Genomic DNA, 10,354 nt, shown 5'->3' with positions numbered 1-10,354 from the left:
GCTGCTGGCACTGTTGCATCGCAAGCTGTTCGAGCAAGTTCCCCCCACGACAACCGTCACAAGAAGAAGTTTGGCGGTAACAAATCCGACACACCGAAGACACCGTGTTGGTCTAGCGGCGGCATGCACTTCTCTAGCCAATGCAGTTTCAAGACTCACAAGTGCCGTGACTGTGGCCGCACCGGCCATAACCGGCCACATCCACGCCGAGTTCTAATTCGTTCAAAGGGAAGCAGATAAACAAAAACCACCACGCATCCAGGATTGTAACCGTAAAGAACGTGATGCACAGCCGGCGCTATGAGGAGACGGCGATCAACGGAGTTCCGGTTGAAATGCAGCTGGACTCGGGTTCGGACATCTAGGCAGAACTGGATCAATGTCGGGACACCTCAAACGTCTCCACCGGACTGTCAAGTGCAAACAGCTTTCGGAGACAGACTAAACATCGAGGCCATGTTCCGAGCAACGTACACTATCGGCGGAACTCATAAGGAAGATAATTGCTACGTTTGTTGTACTGACCTTTCCCTGAATGTTCTAGGCTCAGATCTAATGGATGAGTTTGGGCTCTGGGACGTACCATTTTCATCATTGTGCAAGTTGGTCGGTAGCCAACAACCAGATCACCAGGTAGTCGAATTGAAGGCCAATTTCCCCGATGTGTTCACCAATCGTATGGGACTGTGCATCAAAACACAAGTGTATCTCACTCTCAAGTCGGACGCTCAGCCAGTATTCAAACCCAAGCGGCCAGTTTCGTACAACATGGAGGCCGTAGTTGAAGACGAGCTGAAGCGGCTTGAAGATTTGGGTATCATCACACCAGTGACGTATGGAGATTGGGCAGCTCCCATCGTAGTTGTCCGCAAGCCGGATCACTCCGTGCGCATTTCTGCGGATTTCCCCACCGGATTAAACAATGCGCTCGAATCAAATAGCTACCCGCTTCCACTCCCGGAAGACATATTTAATCGGATGGCGAATTGCACGATGTTTAGCCACATAGATCAGTCGGATGCTTACCTACAAGTTGAGCTCGACGAGGAAAGCAGGAAGCTCGTTACCATCAACACCCACAAGGGGCTCTATCGTTTCAATCGGCTTTCCCCTGGTGTCAAGTGTGCACCCGGCGCTTTCCAGCAGATCATGGATACCATGCTAAGTGGGCTCCCGTGTACATCTCCATATCTCGACGACATCCTATACCGTGTTCTACAGCGCTTTCAAGAGTATGGATTTACGGCAAAATACGAAAAGTGCCGATTCTTCATGCGCCAGGTGAAGTACTTGGACCAGCTTCTGGATACAGAGGGCATTCGTCCGGACCCGGAAAAAGTGAAAGCAATCGTCAACATGCCTCCTCCTCACGATGTTCCTACGCTTCGTTCGTACTTAGGTGCGATAAACTATTACGGAAAATACATTCGGGAAATGCGTACACTACGCCAACCGCTGGATGAGCTGCTCAAGGAGGATTCCAACTACCAGTGGTCCGAGGCTTGCCAGTGTTTATTTGATCGTTTCAAAGAAATCCTCCAGTCATCGCTCATGCTGACGCACTCGTGATCCTCGTCTTGAAATAGTTGTGTCTGCAGATGCGTCAAATGTGGTCATTGGTGCTCGCATTGCACACCGATTTCCAGACGGATTAGAGAAGGCTATTTACCATGCATCCCGAAGCCTGACGCCAGCTGAGTCCCGGTACAACCAGATAGAGAAGGAAGCCTTGGGTCTGGTGTATGCGGTCACAAAATTCCACAGAATGATCTACGGAAGGCAGTTTGTTCTTCAGACCGACCACAAACCGCTGCTAGAGATTTTCGGTTCAAAGCGTGGAATACCTCCATACACAGCTAACCGGCTTCAAAGGTGGGCCCTCACTATGCTTCTGTATGACTTTCTAATCGAGTACATATCCACTGACCATTTCGGACATACAGACATCCTTTCTCGCCTAATCAACTCACATATTAAGCCGGACGAGGACTACATCATTGCGTCGATTGAGGTTGAAACTGTAATCTGCAACATCGTCTGCCAGTCCATCGAGCATCTTCCTATCTCGTACAAGACGATAGCGAACGAGACCAACCAGGATCGGACCAGGCTTGCTTCCACTCACTTGCTATAAAAACATGATTTTCTGAATTTTAAAATCATTAGATTTTATAATCATATTTTGTACTTGTAAGATGCAAGAAGAGGTTGAAAGGCATGTGTTTGAATACATTTCCAGGATACTTTTGAGTATAAGTGAATTCAAATTAGGTACTTTGGTCATAACCAATCAGAAAGTATTCCAGGAATATTCAGAAATAGTTTCTGAAAGATATCTGATCATTTGATCAGGTTTCTCTAATGTTTCATTGAAAAAATTGAATTTTTAAAATAATATTAGTTGTTATTAAAATCAGATCAGAAAGTATTCAAGGCATTTCAGATGATGGAGTTTTCCAAACAGCATCATGCGTCTCCATAATTATTTATGAAATTCAGGGTTTTGTTCGAAATTAGTATATTTTTAAGGGATGCAAATAAGAAAACTGTGTTTGGTCCTCAAACTGGCTAGAGTGCACTTAAGTATAATGTTTTTTATATGAAATTGGACTAAAAATTTTCGAGAAATTCAGTTCCGTTCCCAGAACTTAGATATAAACCGATTTAAAAAATTAAGTATGAACATTTAAGTGAAAATATGAGGTACGTTAAAAATTAATACCAGATTCGTAAAGTACGCATTTGGTACGTCACATTTCCGTAGAAATCTGGTCGATCGACTTGGTCAATGCTGAAATCGTATGTCTATCCAGCGGGACACGGGATTTCCGGGAAGCTTTCAGGTACGTTCAAAATCCTTAAAGGTACGCTACGGTACGCTATTGCTACATTCCAAAACACGTATCAACTTTGAAATTCTTTAAATTTGTCCCTCTGGATATATTAACGTCTTCATTTCTATAAATACTTTAATTACTTACACAATTTAATGTATAAATTGTTTTCAATATGTTTAAATTATATGTCGTTACAGAAATTATCGTTCATTATTTGTTAATTGCTTTCAATGCCGCTTAAACTATTTAAATTCAAATTATTACTACCTTCAGAGTATTAAAATAATTACGATATATTTTAAATATCGCGCACTTATACCTAGAAGTTCGCGCCCCTCGCCTTTTGAGGCTGATTGAAATTGTTCAAAGTTTCCAATAAAATTTTAAAGAGGTCCCGAATTTAGACAGAATATTTAAGAAATAATAAGGTTCTAATCCAAAATATTTAAATAATACTGAACATTTAACATTTTTCACATTAGGAACCGTTAGTGGATGAGGTTCACCCAGTTCGTCACCGCTGTTGTTTTACATTCTGGGTTGGAGTCGGAGCGAACCGAATTCAAAAACGCCTTCCCTTTCTGTCGATCTGGTTGGTCGTCAATATGGTCGTGTATGTTATAATGTCTACTGGAATGCTTAGTTGAGATGTGGCATCGACGTCAACGATGGGCTGTGACTTTATATCTGCATGCCTGATTTAACGAATATCTGTGAAAAATCACCAAACTGTTTACCGAACGTTCAGCTGTTGAGCTTTCGGTAAAATAATCTTAGTGTGCAGGGCTTTAATGTTTCTCAGTTCAGGATGATAATAATGGAACAATGGAAAGCTTGACAATCACGAAGTGGTGATACGGTCCAACACGTGGTGGTCATGTGCTATCTCAAGAGTAAAAATCAGACTGCACTGTTTAATTATTGGCGTTGACGATTTCAAAGAATAATGATCCTTAAATTTCACCATTCAACAACAAAACATTAAACGTAATTTGTCTCAAATATTTTATTGAATACATAAGATTTCATTATCAAACAAATACTTGAAACCCAAAATTATTTATTGCACTAAAAGAAACATTTATGGTACAAACTAATATATTTTATTTTCTTTTTTATTTATATAAATCAATGATTTTATGGTGTGAAGAGTCGTGTTTATTGAATTATAAATTATGTTGATTTCCAATGAGTTTGCTTTACATATTAAATATCCATTGGATACGGCCTGGTGGCACCTTCATAAAAAATAGGACTGCAAATGACAGCTTTAAGAAACCATCCCACGTATTGTGCAAACACGATCCAAGAACCAAGAGGTTCCCCTTCACAATTGGCTTCCTATGCGGTGGCCATTTAGAGGACAATTTACTTCCAATCAATCAACATGACAGGACATGCCATTGCAAGTTGAAATGAAGGCATTACATCTACCTGCAGTTAGGTACCGACCGATAATGAAACACTGAGCTGAAGCCATTCCATTTAATCCAATCAATTTTCCTAATGACAGAGCCTCCCAACCTCACATCTTCGGAATACGAACGCTGTCACCGTCAGAACATTATTCCTGTTTGCTAATTCGTCAAAGTTTGCCCTCTGGTGCCCAAGGTACTATTCCAACCAGGACGGCGACAGGGTGACTTTGTGAAACGTGAAACACCCTCAATGCCAAAGTTTTACTACGTGCACGGTGAGATAAAAGCCATATATTTCAACAATGTGTGCAGGTTTCATCTTTCCTTTTGTCATTTCCAAAGCTGATAGCGCGACCGGAAGATGCCTAGGCAGGAAGCCGCAGAAACAGCGATGAAAGTAATTTAAGATTATTACCTTAATCGGATAATTTAATTTGAATCATCGCACAATTGACATCGCGGGAGTGAACGTAGCGACGCCAACGCAACAACGGCTACGGCGAAATGAATGGGCGGCAGTTGTCTATGTCAATAAGCAAGTTTTGCTCGTCTCTCGTTCTTTTTGTTGTCCAATAGCCATTAATGATGATAATAACAATTGCTAGAAATTGGTTGGCAGAGAGCTGCAGGCAGATTACCAATTCGGTTGAAGTTATCCGTCATCATCGTGGGCGACGTTTACCCCCTTGAATCCATCGAACTTCGCAAGAAGCTGCTTTGAAATGTATACCTTATCATACCAAACTGATGCAGTTGCCTGGGATGACAATGTGCTTATCGTCGGAAAATGGACCTTGAAAATTTTGGCCGATTTATAAGAACACTCATACACTCCAGCCACCACCACCACCAACACCAGTGAGAAGGACTTCGCACCCATCGAGCGGCTACGAGTCAGCAGTTTAACGTGGCAAATTGGACCTACGGAACGGAATGCAAGACAGTTCAGTTTTAGTCGTAAGTCAGGAAAGTGTAAGCAATGTTTTAGTTTCAATAAATGTTTTTTTTTAACGTAGGACTACAGTCGTGATGTCTATATGGGGGTACACTTTGTGAAAACCAAAAATGGATCATGTAACAAAATTATGAATGATTTTGCATGTTAATAAATCAGCTGCCCCTCGACCAATTTCAACAATTTTATCACCAATCGATCAGATATATTTCTACGCATCTGTTTAATTTAAGACTTTATCATTTTTCAAAATGTCACTGTTGAAAATTGCACGAATGTGCAATTGTTGCTTTAATAATTAAAATTATCACCGATTGCATGCGAAAAGCGATTTCCCTAACACAGATTTTCAAGTTGAATTGCATCCGGTCTCACCAAGCTGTGTATTCAATCACCGCGTGGTGAAGGGTGGTGTTCTCAAGTAAACAACGAAAGGCTACCCACAAGCAGCTAGCTACCAAGGCTGACCTCAACCGCCTATGGCTTAAAATCTCTTAAATAAAGATCAAAAACAAAAAAAAAGCTCTATGCCTGTTCAGATAAATTAGTGCTTTTATTTATTTCCTCTACTACGCTAAATCAAACAAGTAGAAATAAGGTTACGTGCTCGAATAATTGAAATTCCGATAAATATTTAATCGATGAGATGCGATGCTAGTTTTCATTGCTATGAAAACGACGATTGAAGTAAGGGGCTTAGAAGCAGAGAGGTGAAAGTCAATTCTCTTCATCGATTTCCTCTTTTGATGACCATGGCTTCACTAACCTATTTCGCACTATTTCTGCTATGATATTCCATCATTCAGAACAACAAATGTATCAATGAATGTGTTAGCCGTCGAGTTATTAACGAAACAGAAAGTGGATGGAGATCGGAGGCGAATGCCACTTCGACTTGTTTCGGCTACTAACAACTCTCTAATGATAGTGTTTTTTTTTAACTAGTTCGTTTATTTGGTAGGCTCAATTGCGTTAGCTTTACGGAGCCGATAGTTCATTGTTCTTTGTTTGTAACAAAATTCAATTGATGATAGTGTTGGGGAAGCAGCAATACTACTTGTATATTTTTCGTCTAGAAACGATTCTCTGATTACTGTGATGGGGAAGTAGCATACGCGTGTACGTTAGACTGATGCAAAATTTGAAATTTTTGCTCCACAGTGCTCAAACGGTTTCAAATCAGGTCCTGATTAGCCTCCCAAAATTTAAACTCATTGGTAAGAAACTGACTTGGCAAAAAATATGCGAAATTTATATGGAAATAACTATGGGAAAACCAAACTTTTTGTTCATTGTATTCTACCCATTTTTCATGGTGCTTTTTCGAAAATTTCTATAACCATTGGGAAATTATGGGAAATTTTCTAAGCTACAACTTTGCCCAATATTGTTTAACAGCCAAATGTCAAAATTGCTATTAATTGTTTAAGAGATTGATAATCTTATGGCATGATCAATCAGCTGTTCTGTGAGTAACACTGTATTCTGCTGTGTGACATAGTAGCCATGATATTTGTGCTCTATTCTTCTCACCAGAAACACCAATGTTGCCTGCTGAACAGTTGAATGTGCATAATCATAAGACATCAGTGACTTTTGTTCCTTACATTTGTTTGAAAAGTAGTTTTGAACAAAGTTGTAGCTGAGAAAATTTGCTACAATCACTGCTATCATTTTCAAAAGCATAGTGATGTGGTGAATTGTTAGATAGATACGAAAAAAAAACTAAGTTCTTCCATACTAATTCCCATATAAACTTGAAATGGTTTGTGCCAATTCAGTTTCTTACTAAAGTAGTTCATATTTTGGGAGGCTAAGCGGGACCCAATTTATAACCGCTTAAGCACTGTGGAGCGAAAATTTCAAATTTTGTATCAATCTAGTGTACGTATGGCATATGAGCACGTATATTCGGAGCAATAAATTTTAAATCATGATGCCTCGCTAATTAGATCTGATATCATTCCTCCTCTAGCTGAAACTGCTTAGAGTAGTGTAGATTGCATTATACAATCTCGTTCTGCATGATATGTGGCTTATTATCTTATATAATTTCAACTGTACATTAATGTGATTCGTAATGAACTATTCTAATTTGGAAAAAAAACATGGTTCCAGAAGAAACAGTAATGAGTACAGATTTGGGTTGGTTGGTTGGTGTGAAGTGCTCGTAATATCTGGAAGGTATGTGATACTTGAGCAGAACTACACCTACATAGTTGTGAGAAATTATGTATTCCAAACCCACCCAAAGAGATTGAGCGCATACGACGATGAATTTCACTTATAAACCTCAATATTTACAGCTTTGCTGAAATTTCTTGCTTTTCTTTGACACTCCATTTTATTTTTCTAGCCATCGATCTGGTTTGCCATGCATTCAGTAATTGCCGCATTACTCCTAGTTCCAGTAATGCATCGGCGACAATTACGTCTTCCACCATATTAATCGGCAATTTTATTAACGGTGATACACAACTCAGTTTTCTCCGGAGAGAATTCGATACCCAGCTTCATAGCCCAAGTAGACAAATTGTCTAAGGTATCTTGCAATGGTCCTTGCAGGTCCGTTGCACTTGGCGTATAACGGACACAACCCCGTCGTCTGCAAGCTGCTTTAGCGAGCAATTTTTATCAAGACAACCATCAATGTATTTTACATAAAAAATATAAAGAAGGGGGCTTAAACATGAGCCCTGGGGGAGACCCATGTAACTAATTCGTGAAGTTGTCGAGTTTCCATGAGAAAAGCTCATATATTTCTCAGACAGCAAGTTGCTCAAATAGTTGTTCATAATTGGTGAAAGCCCACTATCGTGGAGTTTATCCGAAAGGACATCGATACAAACAGAATCAAAAGCCCCCTTAATATCCAAGAAAACTGAACCCATTTGCTGTTTTTGCGCATAGGCCAGTTGAATTTCAGTTGAAAGCAACGCAAGACAGTCGCTCGTTCCTTTGCCTCTCCGAAATTCAAATTGCGTATCTGAAAGTAAACCATTAGACTCGACCCATTTGTCTAGACGAAAAAGAATCATTTTCTCCAACAATTTCCGTATACAGGACCGCATCGCGATGGGACGGTACGAGTTATAATCCGACGCGGGTTTACCAGGTTTTCGAATGGCGATAACTCTTACTTGCCTCCAATCATCCGGAACAATGTTGTGCTCCAGAAATTGATTGAATAAGTTCAACAAGCGTCTCTTCGCGACGTCTGGGAGATTTTTGAGCAAGTTGAACTTGATTCTATCCATTCCTGGAGCTGAGTTGTTACATGAGAGGAGAGCAAGTGAGAATTCCACCATCGAAAACGGAGAATCTATTTCGTTACTACCCGACAGACTATCACGAACGTTGGTTTGAACCGACACCGAATCCGGGCATACTTTCCGCGTGAAGCTTAATATCCAACTGTCTGAGTACTCCTTGTCTTCGTTGACTGTGCTTGAAGAGCACGTTTCGTCTGTGCTTGAAGAGCACAGTCAACGATAAGTCGCGATAAAAAGGAGTACTCATCCATCGGAGGGAGTATCTCAACCGATTTAATACCACCGAGAACCGTGGCCGCAAATTTTTGCCAGTCGATGTTTTTCGTGAGGTCGTACGCGATGTCAACCGATTGAGTAGAAGATGAACCATTGGTAATAGAAATTTTGATTGGCAAGTGGTCACTACCATTGAATTACTTTCCACGAGCAATGCAACGATAGTGAACTCGAACTGAGGGTGAGGTCAAATCTACTTTCTCTTGCTGGATGTGTGCCCACTCGTGTTACTTCCCCAGTGTTTAGAATTGTCATATTGAAGTTATCGCAAAGGTCGTACATCAGGGTTGAGCGGTTGTCATCGTACAGTTCCCCACCAGCCTGTACCGTGGGAGTTAAAATCTCCTAAGATCAACCGAGCCTCAGATAAAGCTGAGCAGATATCTGAGAGATCTTGGCGAGAAATCGTAGTTCTTCGAGGAAGATATACTGAGGCAATACTGAGGCTTTTACTTCGAATATTTACCTGACATGCGACAACTTCAATGCCTGTCACGGAAGGCAGATCGATTCTATGAAAGGAATGGAGCTTATTAATCCCGAGAAGCACCCCTCCATACGAATCTGCTCGATCAAGGCGAATAATGTTAAAATCGTGGAAAGGGAGATCGGTGTCTGAAGAAAGCCATGTTTCACAAAGAGCAAATGCATCACAAAGTGAGTTGTGAAGTAAAAATTGAATGTGTCAAGTTTCGGTATAAGACTTCTACAGTTCCACTGAAGAACAGAGATCATATCCCCGACCTTATTCGGAAAATTATCCATCAAAGGATATGATCGACGCAAGGAAGGACCACCTAGAAGCTAGTTGCTTCTAAAGAGTTTTCACAAATGGAAGCACTAAATTAATAATGTTCCTAGTTAATTCAGAGACGTTGAATATATTGAAGATGCTCTCCACAATTCCAGAAAACGTGAACATGGCATTATGTTCTTGCTGATTATTCAGCTGTTTTTCTGGCTGAAAAACTGGGATATCTGGGGTTTTAGATGATCCCGGAAGCGGTGGAAAGTCCTTGTTAAAATTACAAGATTTAAATCCCGGTGGTGGGGGTTTCGGTACCTTTCCGCTACCTCTTAAATTTGTCAAGGTAGGTTGGGAGTCCATACGAGAGGTCTTACGGGGATTTTGAGTGACGTTTTTTTTAATCGCTTTCTCGTGTTGCCTTTAAAGACAAAGACAACCTCTGAGTCAGAGCCCTGATCATCATCTGGCAAAATCGGGTATGTGTTTTTGGTTTTTGGGGTGGTTTGGGAAGATGAAGCGGTGTTTTTTAAGAGTTCTGCAAGTGTTTTGCATCCATCTGCATGCAGCTCGCCGCATTGATCGCAGCTCGGTTTGTTGGAGGAGAAGTCAGCGGTGTGACCAAGTTGCTTGCATTTTGAGCAGTTCATTACCCGCGGTACAAACAAGCGTACAGGCAGTCGAACCTTCCCAATTACGACGTAGTCAGGCAGCGCCGATCCTGAAAAGGTCACACGGAACGAGTCTGACAGAGAGTACGTTTTTTCGTGCCAATGAGAGACACCGATTGCATTTGGATGCAATCCAGAATCTTCACTTTCGGAAGGGCACGGTTTTTAAAAATACCGAAG

General features: G+C 40.9%; 1 protein-coding gene across 1 annotated transcript; it reads left to right on the top strand.

The window, feature by feature from the left end:
• Window positions 1-555: 555 nt before the first annotated feature.
• On the top strand, window positions 556-1,569 carry LOC135698810 (uncharacterized protein K02A2.6-like). The gene has a single exon (XM_065218943.1). It carries the CDS (start codon window positions 556-558, stop codon window positions 1,567-1,569), a length of 1,014 nt encoding a protein of 337 aa, XP_065075015.1.
• The last annotated feature ends 8,785 nt before the right edge of the window (window positions 1,570-10,354 follow it).

The sequence above is a fragment of the Ochlerotatus camptorhynchus genome, unplaced genomic scaffold, assembly GCF_037179485.1.
Source record: "Ochlerotatus camptorhynchus isolate MF236.1 unplaced genomic scaffold, CSIRO-AGI_Acam_v1.1 ptg000094l, whole genome shotgun sequence".
Lineage (NCBI taxonomy): Eukaryota > Metazoa > Arthropoda > Insecta > Diptera > Culicidae > Ochlerotatus > Ochlerotatus camptorhynchus.
The sequence above is the reverse complement of the archived record's forward strand: the minus strand, read 5'-3'. Positions and strand labels throughout refer to the sequence as shown.